Genomic DNA, 19180 nt, shown 5'->3' with positions numbered 1-19180 from the left:
AGAATCCATTCGTCTTACACAAGCATCAGTTTCATCCACGAATCTTCCCTTAAATATAAAAATTGTTCTTAATGCCTCAAATTTCAGAACTCATGAGAAATGTATCACAAGCACAGGACTTTTTGATACTTGAACTTTTTAAACAATAGTTGTCTTTTCTAAAAAGAAAACTAGAGAGAGCACAGTCTCTAAAGCAGAGCACCAAAAATTAAAGAAGTCTGAGTACTACTAAGAACCTCCAAAACACTCAGAAAGTTACAACAACAGAATTACTACCTCTTGCAAGAAAAATACTTTCATCATGATGCTGGTCGAATAATGCAACAAGCTCAGTTATACCAAGAATACAAAAGAAAGGAAAGGCAAGATGCTAAGAAATAATAAAACAGACATCAGTTGTGAAAAAAACACACAGACACCAGAACAACTGTCAAGTATATTTGCGAAGTAATTCCATTCAAATCCTGATTGCTGAAGACCTCAAATGTTGCACTCTGATTACTCCTGCCTCAGGCATTGGTGGCCCATTCCGTCACAAGACAAAATGTTCCCCAGTAGAGAAATCAGAGTTGCTTCACTGAACACATACCACTTCCAGGTTTTATTTTATCTTTTTTCTGGCCCAAATAGGAAATAGTGCACAAAGATCTATTGAATTCAGAACAAAATTATGTTAGACTCTCCTACGTTAAACTACATCAATCAACAGGAAAGCTAATCTACAGGTCACATATCTGAAAACATTTCTGACTAGCAACGGGTCCCCAAATCAAAGCAAGTATCTTGGGATGGACCACTGTTCAATGACAAGTTATTTCCAAATACTAACCTTTTTGGTTCAAGTTTAGCAGCAACTAGTCTTGCTCCCAGAGCTTCATTTTCCACTACATGGTAATATATTTTTATGTCAACATGATTGAAGATATAAAAAGTATCTTTTTCATGAAATTCTGACTGCAATGATAAAAGTTGGTGTTAAACAATCAAAAAGATAAAGACATCTAAAAGCCTTAGGCAGAAGCTTACATTAACAGAATTTTAGACTGCGTACAGTTGTTCTGTAAAGAAGTTCTCCTACAAGATGAATGCGGGATTCTGGGAATAAAAAGACAGTAAAAATCTTTGCATTAAAGCCTTGCATTAAAAAGACAAACTAGAAAAGTTAGTGCTAAGAATTGTCTACTACAGTTGAAAAGTAAAAAAAAAGTATTTAAAGTGTATTTATAAATACAAATACATTTATTAAAATACTTCAGTAACTGAAGGTATCCCATTTTATTTAACTGAAGTAGCAAACTGAATAGATAACTACATGACAACTTTCATATCAGAAGCGTTTCATAAACACCAGCTATTTTAAAACAACGTATATATTTTTCATAGATTAAACAGAACCTCCCAAGACAAACAATGCAAATAATTGCTCTCTGTGACAGAACTGCCTTGACATTTGAAACCAAAGATGCACAGGGATGAACTGCAAGCAGCAGCCAAGAATGCTGAATACAAATCTCAGGTGAAGGGAAACATCAGCTTGGAATTTAGTCAGTTAAAGAGGCTGTTAAATCACAAGCATTATGTCTACTGAAGTGCAATTAGTACTTCTTCAGGGTTCTATCCCCACCCCTTTCTACAAAGCACCCTAATTATAAGAATAGTTATATAAACAAAATGTTCTTCTACAGTCCTTCAGTTACTCCTTCAAAGGTTATTTTCCTTTTATTAAAACCAAGTATTTATACAAGATTAAAAGAATATTGCCAGATTACATATTTGATTGTAAATGTGTTTCCAGCATCCATTCATATGGAGCCTCTGAAACCAATTCATTATGGAGGAAAGGAAACAAAATTAGAAACTGCAGTCTTTGGTAAGATCCATTAAGTAAACCCAACCATTTTGGTAAAACCAAAAACCTATTCCAGGTTCTCAGTGACATCTCCGTGGAAGACATCTGTGGTTATCTGAAGACATCTGCGGTAATCTGAAGACATCCTGGATTTTCTATTGTGTTCTTATCTCCGTAACACTTTTAGTGCATTTATCTGGACCTTCACCAGTTAATCTGATAGATCTGTCTCTCACTGGAGAAGCTATGTTCACTCAGAAATATTATATTCTGCCTTCTTCCATTAGCCCACACAGTTTTAGGGAAAGCAATCCTTCAAGAAGTATTAATTTCCATGCGGAGGTACAAACATGTCTATGCAAACGTGTTCCATGAAAACACTTCTGTCCCACAAAAACGTCAAGTCCTAGCCTTCGAATATTTAGACTTCTTAGGCAATGAAGGATGACATGTTTTTCTTCTCCTTCACCCTTTACAAGTACTAAATGCTATGCATGTTTGTCTCTTCTCTTTATTTTTTAGAACCCTTCTGCATTATGCAACAGAAGAGACAAAAGTTCTTAGGCTTAGGTAAGGCTTACAAATCATGGTACTTACAGAGATATCAAAACAGTTACCTAGTTTTAGGCAACAAGGGTTCTTAAGATAGTGAGGATTTGCCATAGAAACAGGACATATGAGAAATAACAATCTTTACATTAGTAAAAAGGGAATATTAAAAAAAAATTTGCATAAACATACATTAATAACACAGGCATCTTTTGGACGGCCATCTTCTGTAATATAACAGCCAATAGGAAAACCAGGATTGCAGAACCTCTGGCCATCTTCAACATCATAACACCAGGTCACAGGCATGTTGTCCACAATCCTGCAAATGGCACAGTGACATTTCGCGATCTTTCAAAATACACAGTGTAATGGAAACAAAACCAGATTTAGATTAATGTAACTTTGCTACATTCATTATTGTAAGTTTAACTACCAGAATAATACTTCTTTCAGATCTTAACTCATGGAATTGCACCGACTGCCAATCCGATTTCCAAATGAGATATAAGCATCTAGCTCTTCAACTGAAACTTTATCTTTTTTAGGAAAAAAGTATTTAAAAATTCAGTCTATTTCTTTAGAAGGTGGCTTGAAAATAGGAGGCTTAATCTGTGACCACCGGAACATTCTATTCACTGGACTGATTTCTGAAGTCCCGTACAAATACAGCCCAATACATAAAACTCTCCCACTCCAAAGTCATAACAATTTAACATTTCATTATTTTGTCTTTAAAAATGGCCAAAATAATCCCATAAATCAGCTAAAATGAACTTGGCAATTTCAAGTTTCTTTAAGACAAAACACAAAATAAAAAATTTTGCCTACACACACATTCATATCATTAATTCTCCAGCTTCCTCATTGCTCTTCCATTGCAAAATACATTTTTCATGATATTCTTTAAACTTTTATTTTACATTAAAGCTAAAGTGCAAGTTTGTCGCGTTTTTTTTTTGCTATTTAAATGAATTCCTGACCATCAACCTCATTTACAGCTCCCTGAGAGTATGCAATATTTTAACTAGATGGTTTACATGAGCAAAAAATTGTAAGCCACATTTGGGGAAAGTAATCACTTTCAAACCTTCCTCCATTGTTTACCTGCTGCCTTTACATTATTGCCTCACAAGATTTATATTCATATTACCTAAAAGTCCTGAGCCCAGTAGGTTTATAATTCAGTTTCAATGAAAAATCTGTAGAGGAATCCCACACCCCCATGAGGAGTTGTGGAAAATTGTAAGACAATAAGATACAAACAGTATCCAACAAACTACAAACAGTACAAATGTCAAAACCAAAAATATACTTTTAAGTATAGAGAAAGACGCCAAACATGGTCACAGAATCACTAAGGTTGGAAAAGACCTGCAAGATCATCAAGTCCAACCATCAACCCAACACCACCATGCCCACTAAACCATGATCCACAATGCCACGTCCACACGTTCCTTGAACACCTCCAGGGAAGGTGACTCCACCACTTCCCTGGGCAGTTTATTCCAGTGTCTCACCACTCCCTCAGGAAATAAATTTTTCCTAATATCCAGCCTAAACCTCCCCTGGCGCAACTTGAGGCCATTTCCTCTTATCCTGTCACTCATCACTTGGGAGAAGAGACCAACACCCACCTCTCTGCAACACCCTTTAAGGTAGTTGTAGAGAGCGATAAGGTCTCCCCTCAGCCTCCTCTTCTCCAGGCTGAACAACCCCAGTTCCTTCAGCCACTCCTCATAAGACTTGTGCTCCAGACCCCTCACCAGCTTCATCGCCCTTCTCTGGACACGCTCCAGCACCTCAATGTCCTTCTTGTAGTGAGGGGCCCAAAACTGAACACACTATTCGAGGTGCGGCCTCACCAGCACCGAGTACAGGGGCACGATCACCTCCCTACTCCTGCTGGCCACACTGTTTCTGATACAGGCCAGGATGCCATTGGCCTTCTTGGCCACCTGGGCACACTGCTGGCTCATCTTCAGCCGGCTGTCTATCAACACCCCCAGGTCCTTTTCCGCTGGGCAGCTTTCCAGCCACTCATCCCCAAGCCTGTAGCCTTGCATGGGGTTGTTGTGACCCAAGGGCAGGACCCGGCACGTGGCCTTGTTGAACCTCATCCAATTGGCCTGGGCCCATCGATCCAGCCTGTCCAGATCCCTCTGCAGAGCCTTCCTGCCCTCCAGCAGATCAACACTCCCACCCAACTTGGGGTCATCTGCAAACTTGCTGAGGGAGCACCCAATCCCCTCATCCAGATCGTCGATAAATATATTAAACAAGACCGGTCCCAAAACTGAGCCCTGGAGGACTCCGCTTGTGACCGGCCACCAACTGGATTTGACTCCATTTGCCACGACTCTCTGGGCTTGGCCGTCCAGACAGTTTTTTACCCAGCGAAGAGTACACCTGTCTAGGCCACGAGTCGCCAGCTTCTCCAGGAGCATGCTGTGGGAGACAGTGTCGAAGGCTTTACTAAAGTCCAGGTAGACAACAGCCACAGCCTTTCCCTCATCCACTAGGCGGGTCTCCTGGTCATAGAAGGAGATCAGGTTGGTCAAGCAGGACACCTGTCCCTTTGTAAAAGGAACTACTAAAAAAACTCAAACCCGTTTCTTTATGTTATGAAGTGTTTTGACTAGCTGAAAGATAAATCCCAAAAGAAAGTCATTCAAAGATGACTTAAAATTCAGTAGTTGCCCTTAGGGCAACATTAATTACTCCAAGGTATATTTTTAAAGGTCTAATAATAAACTTCACACATGAAGACATGAGACAACTGCCAATTCTTGTACATCACTAAACCAAAAAAAGGGCATCCCACTGAAACTTAACAAGACGCATTTTTGTAAAACTTATCAAGCTACTGAATATCCTTTACAATGAAATGTCTCATCATTACAACCACCAGGCTATTAATGTTAACAAATATCTCATACCTGACAACACCTCATCAGGGACTTTTTAATACCTAATAAAAGACAGGAATTATGACTTCAGACAACAACAAAGCATTATTTAGTTTGTTGTGTATTGTAACAGTCTCGGAAGTAGCACTATTTTTTAATGCACATCAATAGATGGGGGTAAAAAGAGCAGTATGTGGTGCCTTTGTTCACAAAACTTATGGAGATCTGTATCATCCCTACCCATTAGCTAGCAGACAGAAGTAGCAATGTTCATGGCTGATACTGACACAGTGGAAGGGCTGAAGACAGGCCCTCCAAAAACATTGTTTCCAGGTTCTCAGGAGATTCCAAAGACTATCACAGAGTTGCAAACAGCATCAGCACCAACCAAATCCTACTTGTTTCACCATGCTACTATGGGACACGATTAAGTTGCTGATTAGGAGCTATTCCAGGGGCGGATTCATTATACTTGGACCATACTTGGAATTTTACCTCCATAATATATGCTACAGTTAGCTCTTGCTTTTGTTAGTGTTTTCATTTCATAATCAAAACCAGGTAAAGCACTAACGTATTGCTAAAAAGTTTGGTTGGGATAAAGGCTTTCCTTTGCCATCTTCTGCATCAAAGACATACTGAGCTGCCTTCAAACAGCAATGCTGGAACAAATTGATAGTTTAAGCAGCAAATCATTTTTCACAGTTAATCTTCAAATTTAAAATGACTTGAAGAGATCATACATGTGGGGCAAATATGCTATACAAGAGTGTTCTTATATGTCACTCAAGAGCATCCGGTGATGAACACCGTCAGCCAAGATATCAGTATAGCTGTTGAGTCCAATTCAGTATGTCAATTCCTAATCTTATAAGTGGCTTTTAAAACCTTAAAAGTACTTTGCGCTATCTGTGTTCCCCAGGAATTTTATGATAAACTGAAGCTGGATAATAAACCTCTATTAAATCCGCACTTATGCTACCTTGCTGATCCCTGTACAACATATGCCTGTAGCATACTCCTGGACTACGCATCATTCATGACAAAATCCAGCCACTTCCCCTTTGTGAAGCTGTGGCTGAAAAGAACTATCATTACCATAACAGACATAAACAGTGATTCTTCATGCCACTGGTTCTAAAGTTTTAGGCAGTGGGCAGAGCAAAAAAATAAATAGTAGAAGTGCTATTAAAAGAACTAAGAATATAAGAATATGTATAAAGCACCTGAAAAACAGAACTACATCTTACTAAAATCTGAACAGTTCTATCAAGTTAGCTGTACAGGCTAAAAAAATATACTTAAATACACTAAGTATGTTTGTAAAACAATTTAAGGGGAAAAAACAGTTTGAAGTACTTTTCTGTGTGATTAGTTTTACATAATTCCGTTTCAGTTTCTGTCAGTTTAAGTTTTGGGTTTTTCCTAAAAAAATTAATTTCTTTCAAAGAAATTTCTTTCAAATTATTCTTCATTTATACACCAAAACATACACAAAAACTTTTAAAGCTGAAGCTTTATGCCAGACCAACACGTATCACTGAAATTTGAAGTGGTGTAAATATTATAAATATATGCAGTATTTAACAGGAATATAACCAAATCCAGCATGTTTGAAGCTCTACTTATTTCAGCATTAGGCATATAAATTTCAAACCCCTGCAAAAGTAGCTGTGCCTTTCAGGGCTTCTTTATTACTTCCTGGTTCACCTACATAAACATATGGCTATTGCCTGTGAACCCTTCTGACCTCATCTATCAAATTCCAATTAGACTAATTTTAAAGAGGTTCCCAGAAGGATTTACATCGGTGAGCCACAGTTTATCCCTAAAAAGGGATATCCTATACTGGCTCCCAAGAACAGTAGAAAAAGCACTCATTGCCTTTCCAGGACAGGTGGCTGTTTCAAAACTGAAGAAACTGAATGTGACATTACAGAACAACATTTAATGACATTGGCAACAGTAAAAATGCAGGTGAAATGTTGAATAATACATCCAGAAAGTTGTACTCTAATTAGGTGAATTCCGAAAATTTTGCAAATATGTGCTCCCTGCTTCACAGAAACAATCATATGGGCAATATCAGTCAATTATGCTCATGTATTGCTTGCAAAGACATGTCACAGGAACTCTGACAACTTCATGTGCAAGTTGTTCCTTCTACCCCTTGCTGTTAGCACAGCATACCAACATACAATGCACTATACAAATACAGATAGCATGGCTGGGTATTTCCAGTGTCAAGATGGAGCCTGCTGATAAACATTTCCCAGCTCTTGGATGTGGGAGCAGAGCATGGCTACACCCTAACTGAAAATCAGCATGAGATTCAGCATACACATTCAGCCTTGCCCCACCCTTAATGGCCCTCAGAAGAGAGCCTCAATGTCCAAGCAGAAACAGAACCCCAGAATGCTCTAAGATGACAGAGATGGTTACAGAGGGACTCAAGAGAATAGAAAAGGACCAAGTGTTTATGTATTCCTCAAAATTATTTCATTAATTAATTTTCATTAGCTACCTTTCACTTGCATATCCTATAAGAGAAACAAACTTTGCATAAAACTCTCTCAGAACTGTTGATCCTATCTCCTGAACACAACATTTGAAGGGAACTGCAAAGGATCTCAAGGGAAACAAAGACGACACAGCAATAGAATGAAGGTCTCTCAAGACTTTTCTCAAGCTAGGGCTGGATTATGTTCTATATTTACAGGTGCAAAGAAATAGCAGTATTTTACAGTAAGCAGAGAGGCAGCACAAAAACTACACAAAGCTTTATGTTTGGAAACAGACTTGTTTCTATTGTACCTGGCACTTATCCTTCAAGTGAAGGAAATTTTTTATGAAGACAACAAACAATATAACATCTTTTGCAAGAACAGAGGGTAATAGATTCAGTGCAAATACCTGGTGTTCAATCTGTATTAACTTGCAAATACAAAATCATAAAATAAATATCATCAACATACTAGACTAACCAATCTATGAATTTTGGTATCAACTTACCAATGATGTTGATAATTCAGTAGCATACTTTTTTTCAGAAAGTCTAACTTCTGTTTATCTTCGGGCTTCGTGGTATCATATGTTTTTATACAAACAGATTTACATGTCTCCTTCTTGTTGAATGTGAACTGAGAAAAACAAGACATATGAGCAAAAAGGTTGTAACAAACTTTGTGTAATTTCAGTATTTAACAAGTTTCCCCTATACATTTATAATTGCCTATACTGATACAACAAAAACACCTAACAAATTACCAAGACTATGTATATTAACACTCCAAAGGAGGTTTTTATAATGGTGTGTGCTATAAAACCCTCCTATGATCATTGTAGGAGACCTACACTAAGAGCTCCTCGTTACTGATTAAAACCTGTTTTCTGCATGATTTACCAGACAAGTCATTTGACCTTATTGCAGCAATGCTGTCCCAGGCAGATTCAATTGGTAACTTTCTCTCCTACTACGTATATTGGAGAAGGCAAGAGCTTCAGTCACCAGGAAAGACAAGCTGGCTAACACCATTTCTAATTCTTCCATTTTACAGCCGCAGTATTTTCAGATCTGGTTCCAACAAACAAAAGTACTCAATTCCTTCTAAAAAGGGGACAGCTGAGCAGCAAGAATCAGGTTTTGGCAGGTTCCAAAGAGAAGACAACCTCCACAGCATTTCAGGCTACAGCTTCATGATGCAAAGTGCCTAGTAACAATTAGGTTAAATTGACAGATTTCCACGATGTGGAATTCCATATTTTGAAGCTCTTTGAGATAAAGCCCTTGTGAAGAGGATCTTCAAGATTCTGATCTCCTTTGGTTACATTTGAACATACGTATTACCGAACACCCCTTGTCAGAGAACAAACCCTGTAAGGAGACGGTTCTATCCTCTCTCCAAACAATACTTGGCCAAGGTTTTCAGAGGGACGCTTCTTTCCTTCCGCTTGACAAAAATCAAACCTGAATTAGAGAAAAGATACAAAAGTTAATAAGATTTTCTCAGCTGTAAATACTAGACCTCAAACAGTGCTCCCAAATCAACACTTTAATCACAAGTAAAGGAACTATACAGCTTTCCTTCTGAACAACAGTTTCTTCCTTGAACCCACAAAGCAAAGTGTGAAATTCATAGTCCCATTTTGAAAAAAAACAAAACAAAACCAATAATCAAATCTCTTAATCAGCTATTTCAGAACTCCTTTTATATTAGACATGGTAGCATAAAAGTTTCCTTAGGTAATTAGAAGTTTCCTGTTTGAACAGGGATTTTAGCCAAGAATTAAACCTTCACATAGAGTTTCATGACAGCTCTGAGAGAAAAGCATGCAGGCCAGAGGGGAAGAATAATAAAAGGAAAAAAAATAACATACATACACACATACAGACAGCTCCTTTACAACAAGCACTATTAAATAAACAGGTTATTGCAGTTTTATTCACCAACACATTTAATATCACATCCTCGAAGTTTTTCCAGCCTCATTTCAAGTATATCACATTTGTGTTCATTAAAGTGTAGACATAACTATTGCCTAACCTCTTCAACATTAACAGTTCAAATATTCTCTGAAGCAGCAACTTTACATAGTTGTACCAGGCACTGATACATTTTGTGCACTCCTATGATGTGTACCAAGAAAACATTTAGCACCTCATTAAGATAATTGATGGGAAGTTCACACCTCATTACCACTTTAACTCATCTGGCTATAGGCTACTAAAGACAGAAGTAATACTTTGATCTGTAAAATGACAACTAATGCAGAAGAGTAAATATTATATATATACACACACACATTTTAACCTTACATTACTCTAAAGCAGTGATTTGACCTACATGAGGATCTATGAATCCATGCACTATTTCTGAAGTATGAGCAAAGACAACCAAGAAGGAAGCGTCCATCTGCTCGTTGAAAATACTATATTGTAAACTTATGTTAGCAAAATAAATAGATGTTCCTCACTGGCAAACTGCTGTAGCAAGATGTAGATAATACTTTAAGATAAATTAAATTAATCTTTTTGGAAGAACTGAGAATGAAAATAACATAAACAGCATCATATACTTACGCAGTGTATTCATAGGGAAGGACAGACTCTACAGAGTCAAGCCTGTTCACAAACAGCTCGATTCCAGACTGAAAGAGTAGAGATAATCAGCAGTTATATTAAAGCACTTCTTCAATTCTGATGGATGTATATAAATAGGTTTGTGTGAATAAGGTAAAGGAAAGCTGAAAATGTAAGATTTGTGTCATTATACATCTTGAAATGTAAAATCTTGTGTAATGAACTGTATCTGCTGAGAGCATAAGTAAAACACTATCTACCCATCACAAGAACAGTGGCCACATGACAAAACCACTTTAAGGCTAACATAACCATTCAAACTACACGACAGCACGAAATCATGCATGAGAATAACAATTATCACAGCTGACAGTGTTTTAGTTTAAGGTACCAAGTTAGAGCCGTATTAGTCATCACCACAACTTTTGTGTAATATAAGTCTTAAAAGAACATGAACAGAAGTATGGATGAGATTAGTACTTCTCCCTATAATTAAGCTGGTCCACAGTGTTATCTATGTAGCAATATTATCTACGTGTGACGAGTGCACTCGAGCCCTTAACCAGACTGGTGGTGGTTTGGTGCAGGTTCCGGAAGAGGTAAAGGCCTGAGCTATAGTCAGGCAGTAAACTCCTCTAGTTTCTGTCTGTTCTCTGAAAACCCACAAAGGAGCAGAGTGACACTGTGACTATCGATGCATATGAGCTTGGAACACCAGTCATGCAATTAACCCATGAATAGCGGGTGGCTTTTCTAAGACTCATTTATAAAGGAACAAAGAAAGTTGTGGGTAAAAGGAGTCTCATGCATAGCTTTCCCATCACGTGTGATTTGACTACGAGCCAACCACTTTATCCCACAAATATGACAGCCTAAGTGAGCCTTCTTTGAGCTCTCCCTGCTAGGCAGCATGGCTGCCTGGCAGCGATCTCTCCTTGAGCTCAGACACCTCTCAAGGTTGCTCCTCGAGGCAGAGAAACCTTTTACCAATGGCAGATCTTTGGTAAGCGACCAATATTGCACATAACCTTGTAGCATGGTAACTTTGATTTCGCCTTGGTAATTTTGATTGCATGCTGAATTGATGCTAATGGCACACTACATAAACTTTGTATATATAATCCTTTAGACATAAGCCGTTGTCCAAGTCTGAGACTACGATTGGACCTAGCCACATTTAAGCTCTATCAAGAGTTTAGAAAGCAAGGGGGTCCACTCTGAACCTCATGACTCAACGGGAGGGTCCTCCTTACCCTTCATGTCTCCAATCCCTCTGTGCATCATTCTAACTTGAGTGTAACTCAATTCTCCTTTGTATGTTTCTTCCATGCAGTAATTAATAGAGTGAGCCTTGACATTGAACTTTAAGTCACACTTTTGTAACATCATACTACCTTAATAAAACATATTGCTGCTTCTCTCTTTTGAGTGAGGTCCATTCTACTCATTTGCCACAGGATAACATAACCACTCAAACTACAAGATAGCAAGAAATCATCCACAAGGATAATGCAATTATCACAGTTGACAGTGTTTTAGTCTAATGTACCAAGTTAGAGCCATATTAGTCATCACCACAACTTTTGTGTAATGTAAGTCTTAAAAGAATATGGAAGAGATCAGTACTTCTCCCTATAATTAAGCTGGTCCACACTTTTATTTATGTAGCAACCGAAAACTGAACTATGAGAATTTAAACAATGTATTCAGACTGATACACTATTTTAAGTTTGAACAGAAGCTCTTTCAGCAGGGAAGGCAAGGATATCCACATTTACCTTCTTACAAAAGTTTATCAATAACTCTAGCAACTCTTGAGCAAGAACCTGAAATTCAATCTGCTGTGGTTTCAGACTCGTTTGGTTTATACACATTAATTACAGATGGGGTAGCCTGCTGCTACAGAAAGGCAGAGGTCTCTTAACTCTTCCCTCTTAGTCTCAAAATCCCTTCCCTTATTTTAGTCCCGCAGTCCCAATACATTTCAACTGTTTACCTTATGCTGTATCTGGCAGTTATCTGCTTGCCCAGTAAACCAATTAAACTGGCTAAAACAGCAAAAGACTTACTCAAAACATTTTTTATAGAGGAGTTTTTAGCAGTGTAGCAAGTTGAACTGTCTTACTGTGCAATCAGACAAGAGCTGGAGACAGCAAAAGGAAGGCAAATGCTGTCAGGAACAAGACCTCCCCCTTTCAACAGCAAGCCATCTATCTTCTCACCAGGAATCAACAGGAGAGCTTTTCCTCCCTATGAAAATTCACTCAAGTTTAGCCAAACCAAGAAATTCTGAAGGGGGGCGGGGGGGGGGAGATGGAATCGTTCACATGTATCTGTAGCTCAGATACCTCAGTCGGGTGCTACGCTTTACTGATATACTGCAGTTGTCCATGTGCAAGTCAGGATGCAGTTCCATGACAGGCAGGCAGCTGTGAGCTGTTAAATTGACTCATTAAATGAAGACACCTTACTGTTCCTCTTTCTTCTGCCCTAAGCCATGCAGACCTGCTGATTACCTCTGGGTAGTGCACACTTGTCATAATTGTGTAAGCCACTTCAACTCACTAACACAGCAAAAAAACTAATCTGGCAAAAAGTTGGATAGCTTCCTGCCATGTTAATAAACTCAAAAAAGGATTTAACAAGTAACACAGCTGGGACGATGCAGAGGACAGGAACACATTACCCCAAGGAAGACAGGAATGAAATCTCTCACTTCGAGCAGCAAGGAATTAGACTGCCTCAGCTGGTCACAGAACCACGAGTTTAGATTAGCTGTTTTTCATTGGAGGAGGAGATTTACTTGAATGCTTCAATTTTCCATAAGAAGTCTAGGCATTACCGCAGATCAGCATCTTTGATACACAATTTCATATACAATGGCAAGTCCCCTTTGGAAGCATCACTATTTTTTTTTTTAAACTGAGTAAGGATTCTTAATGTTCAGGCAAGAGTTACTATTTAAGTCTGCACAGATCGTATTCCATTTCTGATAATATTCCAACCAGAAACAGGAAAAGCAGCCAAGCTGAGTTTGCCCAAGCAGATTAGTAGACAGCTTGGAGAAAGGGGGAAAGTCATGAGTCTCATCATTCTGGTGCCACTAGCTATGTGCCCCACTAACAACATCCCATCCCATCTCACCAACGGAGGACAGGAGAGCCACAGAGATTATAGCAGACAAATAGTATTGTTTAGAGATGGTCTGTGGATCTAAATCCTCAAGGCAGGGGAAAACTCAATATTTTTATTAACATCATAATCAACAGTGACAACTGTAAGAAGTAAGCAAGAACATGTAAAAAATTAAGGTTGTCCAGGGAAGCTTAGTTTTACCCACTTACGTAAATATTATGATAAAGCAATTGTCTGATCACATATTGTTTCTCCTCACCAAGGACCGGACTACATTCAGTTGCAGACTACATGGAGAGACTTAGATGTGAAGAGTGATTTAGACTTCTCCATATGCCTATGTCTCAGTACTTAAATGGCTGGCATGAGGTAGAGCAATATAAGAGGTGGCTAATTTCAGAAAGAGATTTTTGCAATAATACATCTGTTGAGGTTATCCTAAAATGTTCGGCTAGCCACGGGTAGTAGTTTTACATTACTTAAGCACCTCACTTCACATTTACAAAATGATAAACTCTCAGGATAAGGAGACAAACATTTTGTACACATTCCATGAGGAAAAAACCACAGAGACAGATCACCCCATAAATGCCTCAGGTTGGTTACAAAAGCCAGTAGGCAATCTGGTTTACTTGACTTAAAAAAAAAAAAAAAAAATCTTTCTGCCACAATCCTAGCTTAAAACAGGAATAATTTAAACATAGCAATATTTTTCAGGGATGTTGTGAAAAACTACAAACTGCAGCTCGAAAGCCTGAGCCTGTAGTTGAAGAAAAAAAAAATTCCTTAAGAGGGTAGTGCAGCACTGTAACAGGTCACCCAGGGAGGTGACTGATACTCCATGCTTGGATGTTTTCAAGGCTTGCTTAAACAAAGGTAGAGCTGAGCTGACCTAGTATTGGCAACAGTCTTGCTTCAAGCATAAGGTTGGACTATGTGACCTCCCGGGGTCCCTCCCAAACACCATTTCTATGATCCTATAAAAGAACATCCACAGAATGTTTTACTACTACAACAGAAGCAGCACGGAAACAAGAGTGAAAAAATCCACAGCTACATGTTAGGTGCAAGATTTGCCTGGTCTGAATGGAACGATATACTTAAAGAAGGGAAATTACATTTATAGCAACTACGCTTTCATTACACGTTTGGCTTATTACCAGCTCTACTCATTCATGACAACAAATGGATAAAATGAGTGCAAGGTATTTACCAAAAGCATACAGTTTAAATAGACTCTTATTCTGAAGAATCATGGACCAGTGTTTCATGTAATACAGAAGCTGAAAGATCAGAAAGTGCGAAATAGCCACTTTCAACAGCAATAAGACAACGGATCATAAAAGCTATCGGTCTTGAACTTTCTCGTTCAAGTCTCAAGGCATGGCCTGGCGTAGTTTCCATCACAGCAGCAGCAAACAACTTCTAAAGGTCACCCAAAGGAGCAAAGAATATTTTAAGCACAGACCCCCTACCAGCCCACATCTTTATAATTAAGTAATTCGGTTATGTGAACTTTGCTTATCACTTACGTAGGCATGAAAATAAGCTTAAGCTTCATTCGAGACTCTGGGGCCAAGAAGCCCCGACACTTCAGATTCTTGTGGCCAGGAAGACACAGCAAGGAAAGGTTGCCTTGATTTGATATCTGCTTGTAGCCATCGGCTGCTGGCTCCTGCCAAGAATCACACACCCCCCCGGCATGGCCTGTCACTGCGATTCTTACTTTCTGCAGCTTTCCAAGACGTACTTGAAAAGGCCCGAGAGATAAGCGGCCGGAGCTTCCTATTTCCGCAACGCGACCATAACTCACGAGATGAACTGATGGCCCTTTCCTTCCCTGCGAGGGGCCGCGGACACTTCACCATTGGCGATCACAGTGGGACCTGAAACACGCGCAAAGTCCCCGCAGCAACAGCCCCCGGCCGCCGGGGACGTTTGGTACGTTACAACGAGGCAGCTACAAACCCTCCGGAGAAAAAAACAAACAACCCACACACAAACCCCACAGCAGAAAGATAGAACTCAGGCCGCGCAGCAACCCGGGCCGCAGGGGCGCGGGCGGCGCCGAGGCCTCCCCTCAGCGCGGCGCGCCCCGGCCCCCCCTCGGCGTCCGCCGCGGCCCCGCTCACCTTGCACTCGGGCTTCTCCTTGCCGGCCTCGCAGAAGTTGACGGGCGCCAGGCCCGGCAGGTAGAAGGCGGCGGCGGGGGGCGCGGCCGCCGCCAGCGCGGCGGCGATGAGGAGCCGCCGCAGAGCCATGGCGGGGCGGCGGGTGGGGGGCGCGGAGGAACGGCGGCGGCGCGAGCCGCCGGGGCGGGGGGCAGGGTCCCTAGGCGCCTCTCGCGCGCGCCCGCGGCGGCAACGGTCGCGGCTTCGTCTCCCCCCGCCCTGACGGCCGCCACTTCCGGCTTCTCGCGCGCGCGACACGTCACCCCGCGCGGACCGCCTGACGAGGGCGAGGGGGCGGGGCCGGCGCACGCGACGAGCTGGCCCGGGCCCCGCGCGTTCGCTTCCGGGTAGCGTGCCGCCTGCCCCGGTTGCCATGGCAGCGTGGCGCCCGGCCCGGCCCGGCCCTCCCCTCCCCTCCTCTCCTCTCCCCACTAGACCCGGCCCTCCCCGGGAGCGCGACGGACCGCCCCGGCCTCCGAGGAGCGACGGGAGAACGTCCACGGGCGGTGGGAGCGGCCCCCAGCGGCCGTTTGGGACACCCGCCTGGGGGTCCCAGCGAGGCCTGGCCGCGCTCCCGGTAGGGCTGCGCTGGCTTCGCGGCTGTTCAACATTCGTTGCTCTTTTTAAAATATATTTGGGTTTTTTTTTTAATTCTCAAGAGTTTCGCGATAGACAACTCTCCCGGTTTTCCAGCTGAACGTGAGGCAAGACATGCCGCTGGCTGAGTGGGGCCGGGGAGGACACAGGCAGACAGGTGTGGGCTGTGGTGGACATCCGTTACAGCTCAACGCCCAGAACAAGGCGGGTCTGCGTTCCCTCTGTGTCACTGATGGCTGCCGTCATGTGGCACGACCTACTGAAAAAAAATCCCCACCAAAACCCCCACAAACCCTATAGAAGGGGCGGGCACAAAAAGTCTGTTGTTTTGATAATGTAGGAGGGGACATTGCTCATATTTTCATTTACCTTTTCCTGTTTTCCATCAGTTCAGGTTTGTGCAGCATTAGAAACTCTAAACAACAGCCTCTAATGAAAAACTATTTGTAAATGTTGCAGCATTTCTCCTAATTTCCTTGACTGACACATCTTTGATTTCCTTTCTTCTATTTATTATAGGGTTCAAGGGAAACACCTGTTGCTCACACAATCCTATATATAGCCAAGGTCTTTAGGCAGCTAAGGTATTGCCAGTAAAGTCAGTAAGGAATGAGTGGGGCTGTCCAAAGGGATGTCCGATCTGTGTCCTGTAATGCAATGTCCAGGTGCCTGAGAAAGCAATAAATGAGATACGTGGCTACAGTGCCCAGCCTGTCTATGGCAGGACGGAGCTCTAGGTGGGTTAGTTCACATGGCGTCTGACCAGATGCAGTGTTGAGCATCTAACCGCCTAGGCCGCATAATGTAATCCTTAGGTAAGGTTATTTTAATATATTATCATCTATTTTAAATATATTTTTTATATTTACATTACATAAGCCATTCTTAGCTTTATATAAATACCTGTTAATTTATAATGTTGTATACATTAGATGTTTTTGAACTCCCTATATTTAAAATTTAAGTTGTTGTTCTACCTTTTTCATTCCTAGGTCTAATTCCTACTTGTCTCATCCTGTAGATATCCTAAGAGCACAATTATAAGACCAAGCCCTGTGACAAGTGCAGCTGGAGAAGAATTCCCAGTTCCCTCTTTTTATTTAAAATTGCTCATGGTTAGGGTAATCAGGTTTAAATGACCCAAGTTCAGTTTCTCTTCTGCCACAAGGGAGTTCAAACGTATCTCCCATTTCCCAGGTTAATATTCCAAGCAAATTACTTTTGTGGGCCTAATTCCATTCCTTCACATGAGAGAATATTTAAAAGCCTTTGCCCATTTAATCCTCATCTTCCTTGAGAACCCTCCAAAAGCCGCGTGATGAGTAGGAGTTGCGGTGTGCTTTGTGATGTTTAAATCCCTCACCTTACTCTGCCTTCATGACTACAAAACCTGCTGACTCAGAGTGATTTTAAGGGGTGCTCTGCCAGTTGGTCCAAAGAACATTTTAGTGGACGTGATGCCATATGCTATGATGCTCCCTGCTCTACAAAGGTGACGTGGAAAAACAGTTTGTAGGTTAATGTTATTAATTCAATATAGCAACTCTTTTGGAGCAACTGTAACCATGGGTTATAATCCCAGGAATGGCCATGGTCCTCGCGATCCAATTTCAGACTGGGCAAAGCCCACTGTCTCTAATTTAATGCGAACTTCAGTGGGAATTTGCTTGATAATTTCCCATCTTAGATTCCCCCTCCACGGGTTTTACAGCCATAGTTTACAATTCAGGGGTGTGGCTTTAGTACCAGAAGAACAAGTATCACAGGTTTTATCATCAGAAATTCCAAGGTTATGCAAGACTATGAAATAAAACAGAGGAAAAGTTACTGTTTCAGAGATTAATGAACCAACAGAAGCCAAAGTGAAAGAACAGCCTGGGGGTTTTCCTGAGAAACTCTTGTGATAAGCAAAAACAAAGATAAGAATATAGAGTGGTCAGAAACTCCTGGGAAAATGTCTCACTCCTTGAAAAATGTTACCACTCATTTTTGTTATCAGAAACAGTTGTGAATAACTTTTGCTGTTACTGTCATGGTTCTCACCTTGTGCTGCTTATGTCTGGGCTGCAAGGGGTGCCTCCTTCTTTAGGGGATTCACAGCTCTTACAGTTTAGTTCTTCATTTCAGAAACAAACTCTTGAAAGTCCCTTGTATCCTGCAGCTCAGTGGCTAGTGCCTTCTCCCAGCATATTCCCTCCCTTGCCCGAGGGCACTGAAACCCACTTTTCTCACTATAGTGCCTTAGCAGCCAAGCTGTGGGGCTGTTCCACTTGCTGTGAAATAAACACTCTCTGCTCTGGTGGGTGCAAACACACAGTTAAGATTCCCCCGCTACAGGTTTTAGAGCCACAGGTTACAATTCTGCAGGTGTGATTTTAGTACCAAAGGAGCAGAACAATACTCTGCTACATAATGTTTAGGGTGCTAACTGGATACTACTAACATCCACTTTACTGCTAATAGTAATTTCAACTTTTTCTGTTTTAACATTTAATATAAACTATATGCTTGCAGCCTGGAACCCAAATCTCCCTTCTTGCAGATGAGTTCCCCTAACAACTAAAATACAGTTTTGTAAATGAGCGCGCTCTTTTTCTTTCCTGAGTCAATCGGCACTAGTAACTTAATGACAAATTTCATATTTGGAGGAAATCCCCTGCTGTTAGGTAGCCCCTTGACTGGTAGTTTGGTCATTTTCCTAGAAAGTGAAAAGTATGGGGGAGGACCTCATCAGGTGGAGGTGGAAGTTGAATTGAAGTCCTACGTGGCTGTACTAAGGGTGATTGCTGGTAAGTTCCCCCCCAGCAGGTGTATCAAGTGTGTCTGAACACTGCTCACAGATGAAACAGGTGAAGGATTGTGGTTTGTGAAGATTAATGCTACTTTGGCC

At 41.0% G+C, this 19180-nt stretch overlaps 1 protein-coding gene across 1 annotated transcript in view; it reads right to left on the bottom strand.

The window, feature by feature from the left end:
• The window catches only part of TM9SF2 (transmembrane 9 superfamily member 2), a 31408-nt gene extending 15625 nt beyond the window's left edge, over positions 1-15783 (bottom strand). The window contains exons 1-6 of the mRNA XM_059835690.1: positions 15655-15783; positions 10388-10455; positions 9181-9274; positions 8320-8447; positions 2591-2720; positions 830-954 (exon numbers count right to left, since the gene is read on the bottom strand). Of these exons, the coding sequence (XP_059691673.1) occupies positions 830-954; positions 2591-2720; positions 8320-8447; positions 9181-9274; positions 10388-10455; positions 15655-15783 (674 nt within the window). The remainder of the gene's footprint in view (positions 1-829; positions 955-2590; positions 2721-8319; positions 8448-9180; positions 9275-10387; positions 10456-15654) is intronic.
• Positions 15784-19180: the final 3397 nt, after the last annotated feature.

Source organism: Gavia stellata, chromosome 1 (genome assembly GCF_030936135.1).
Source record: "Gavia stellata isolate bGavSte3 chromosome 1, bGavSte3.hap2, whole genome shotgun sequence".
NCBI lineage: Eukaryota > Metazoa > Chordata > Aves > Gaviiformes > Gaviidae > Gavia > Gavia stellata.
This window is presented reverse-complemented; position numbering and strand designations above follow the sequence as displayed.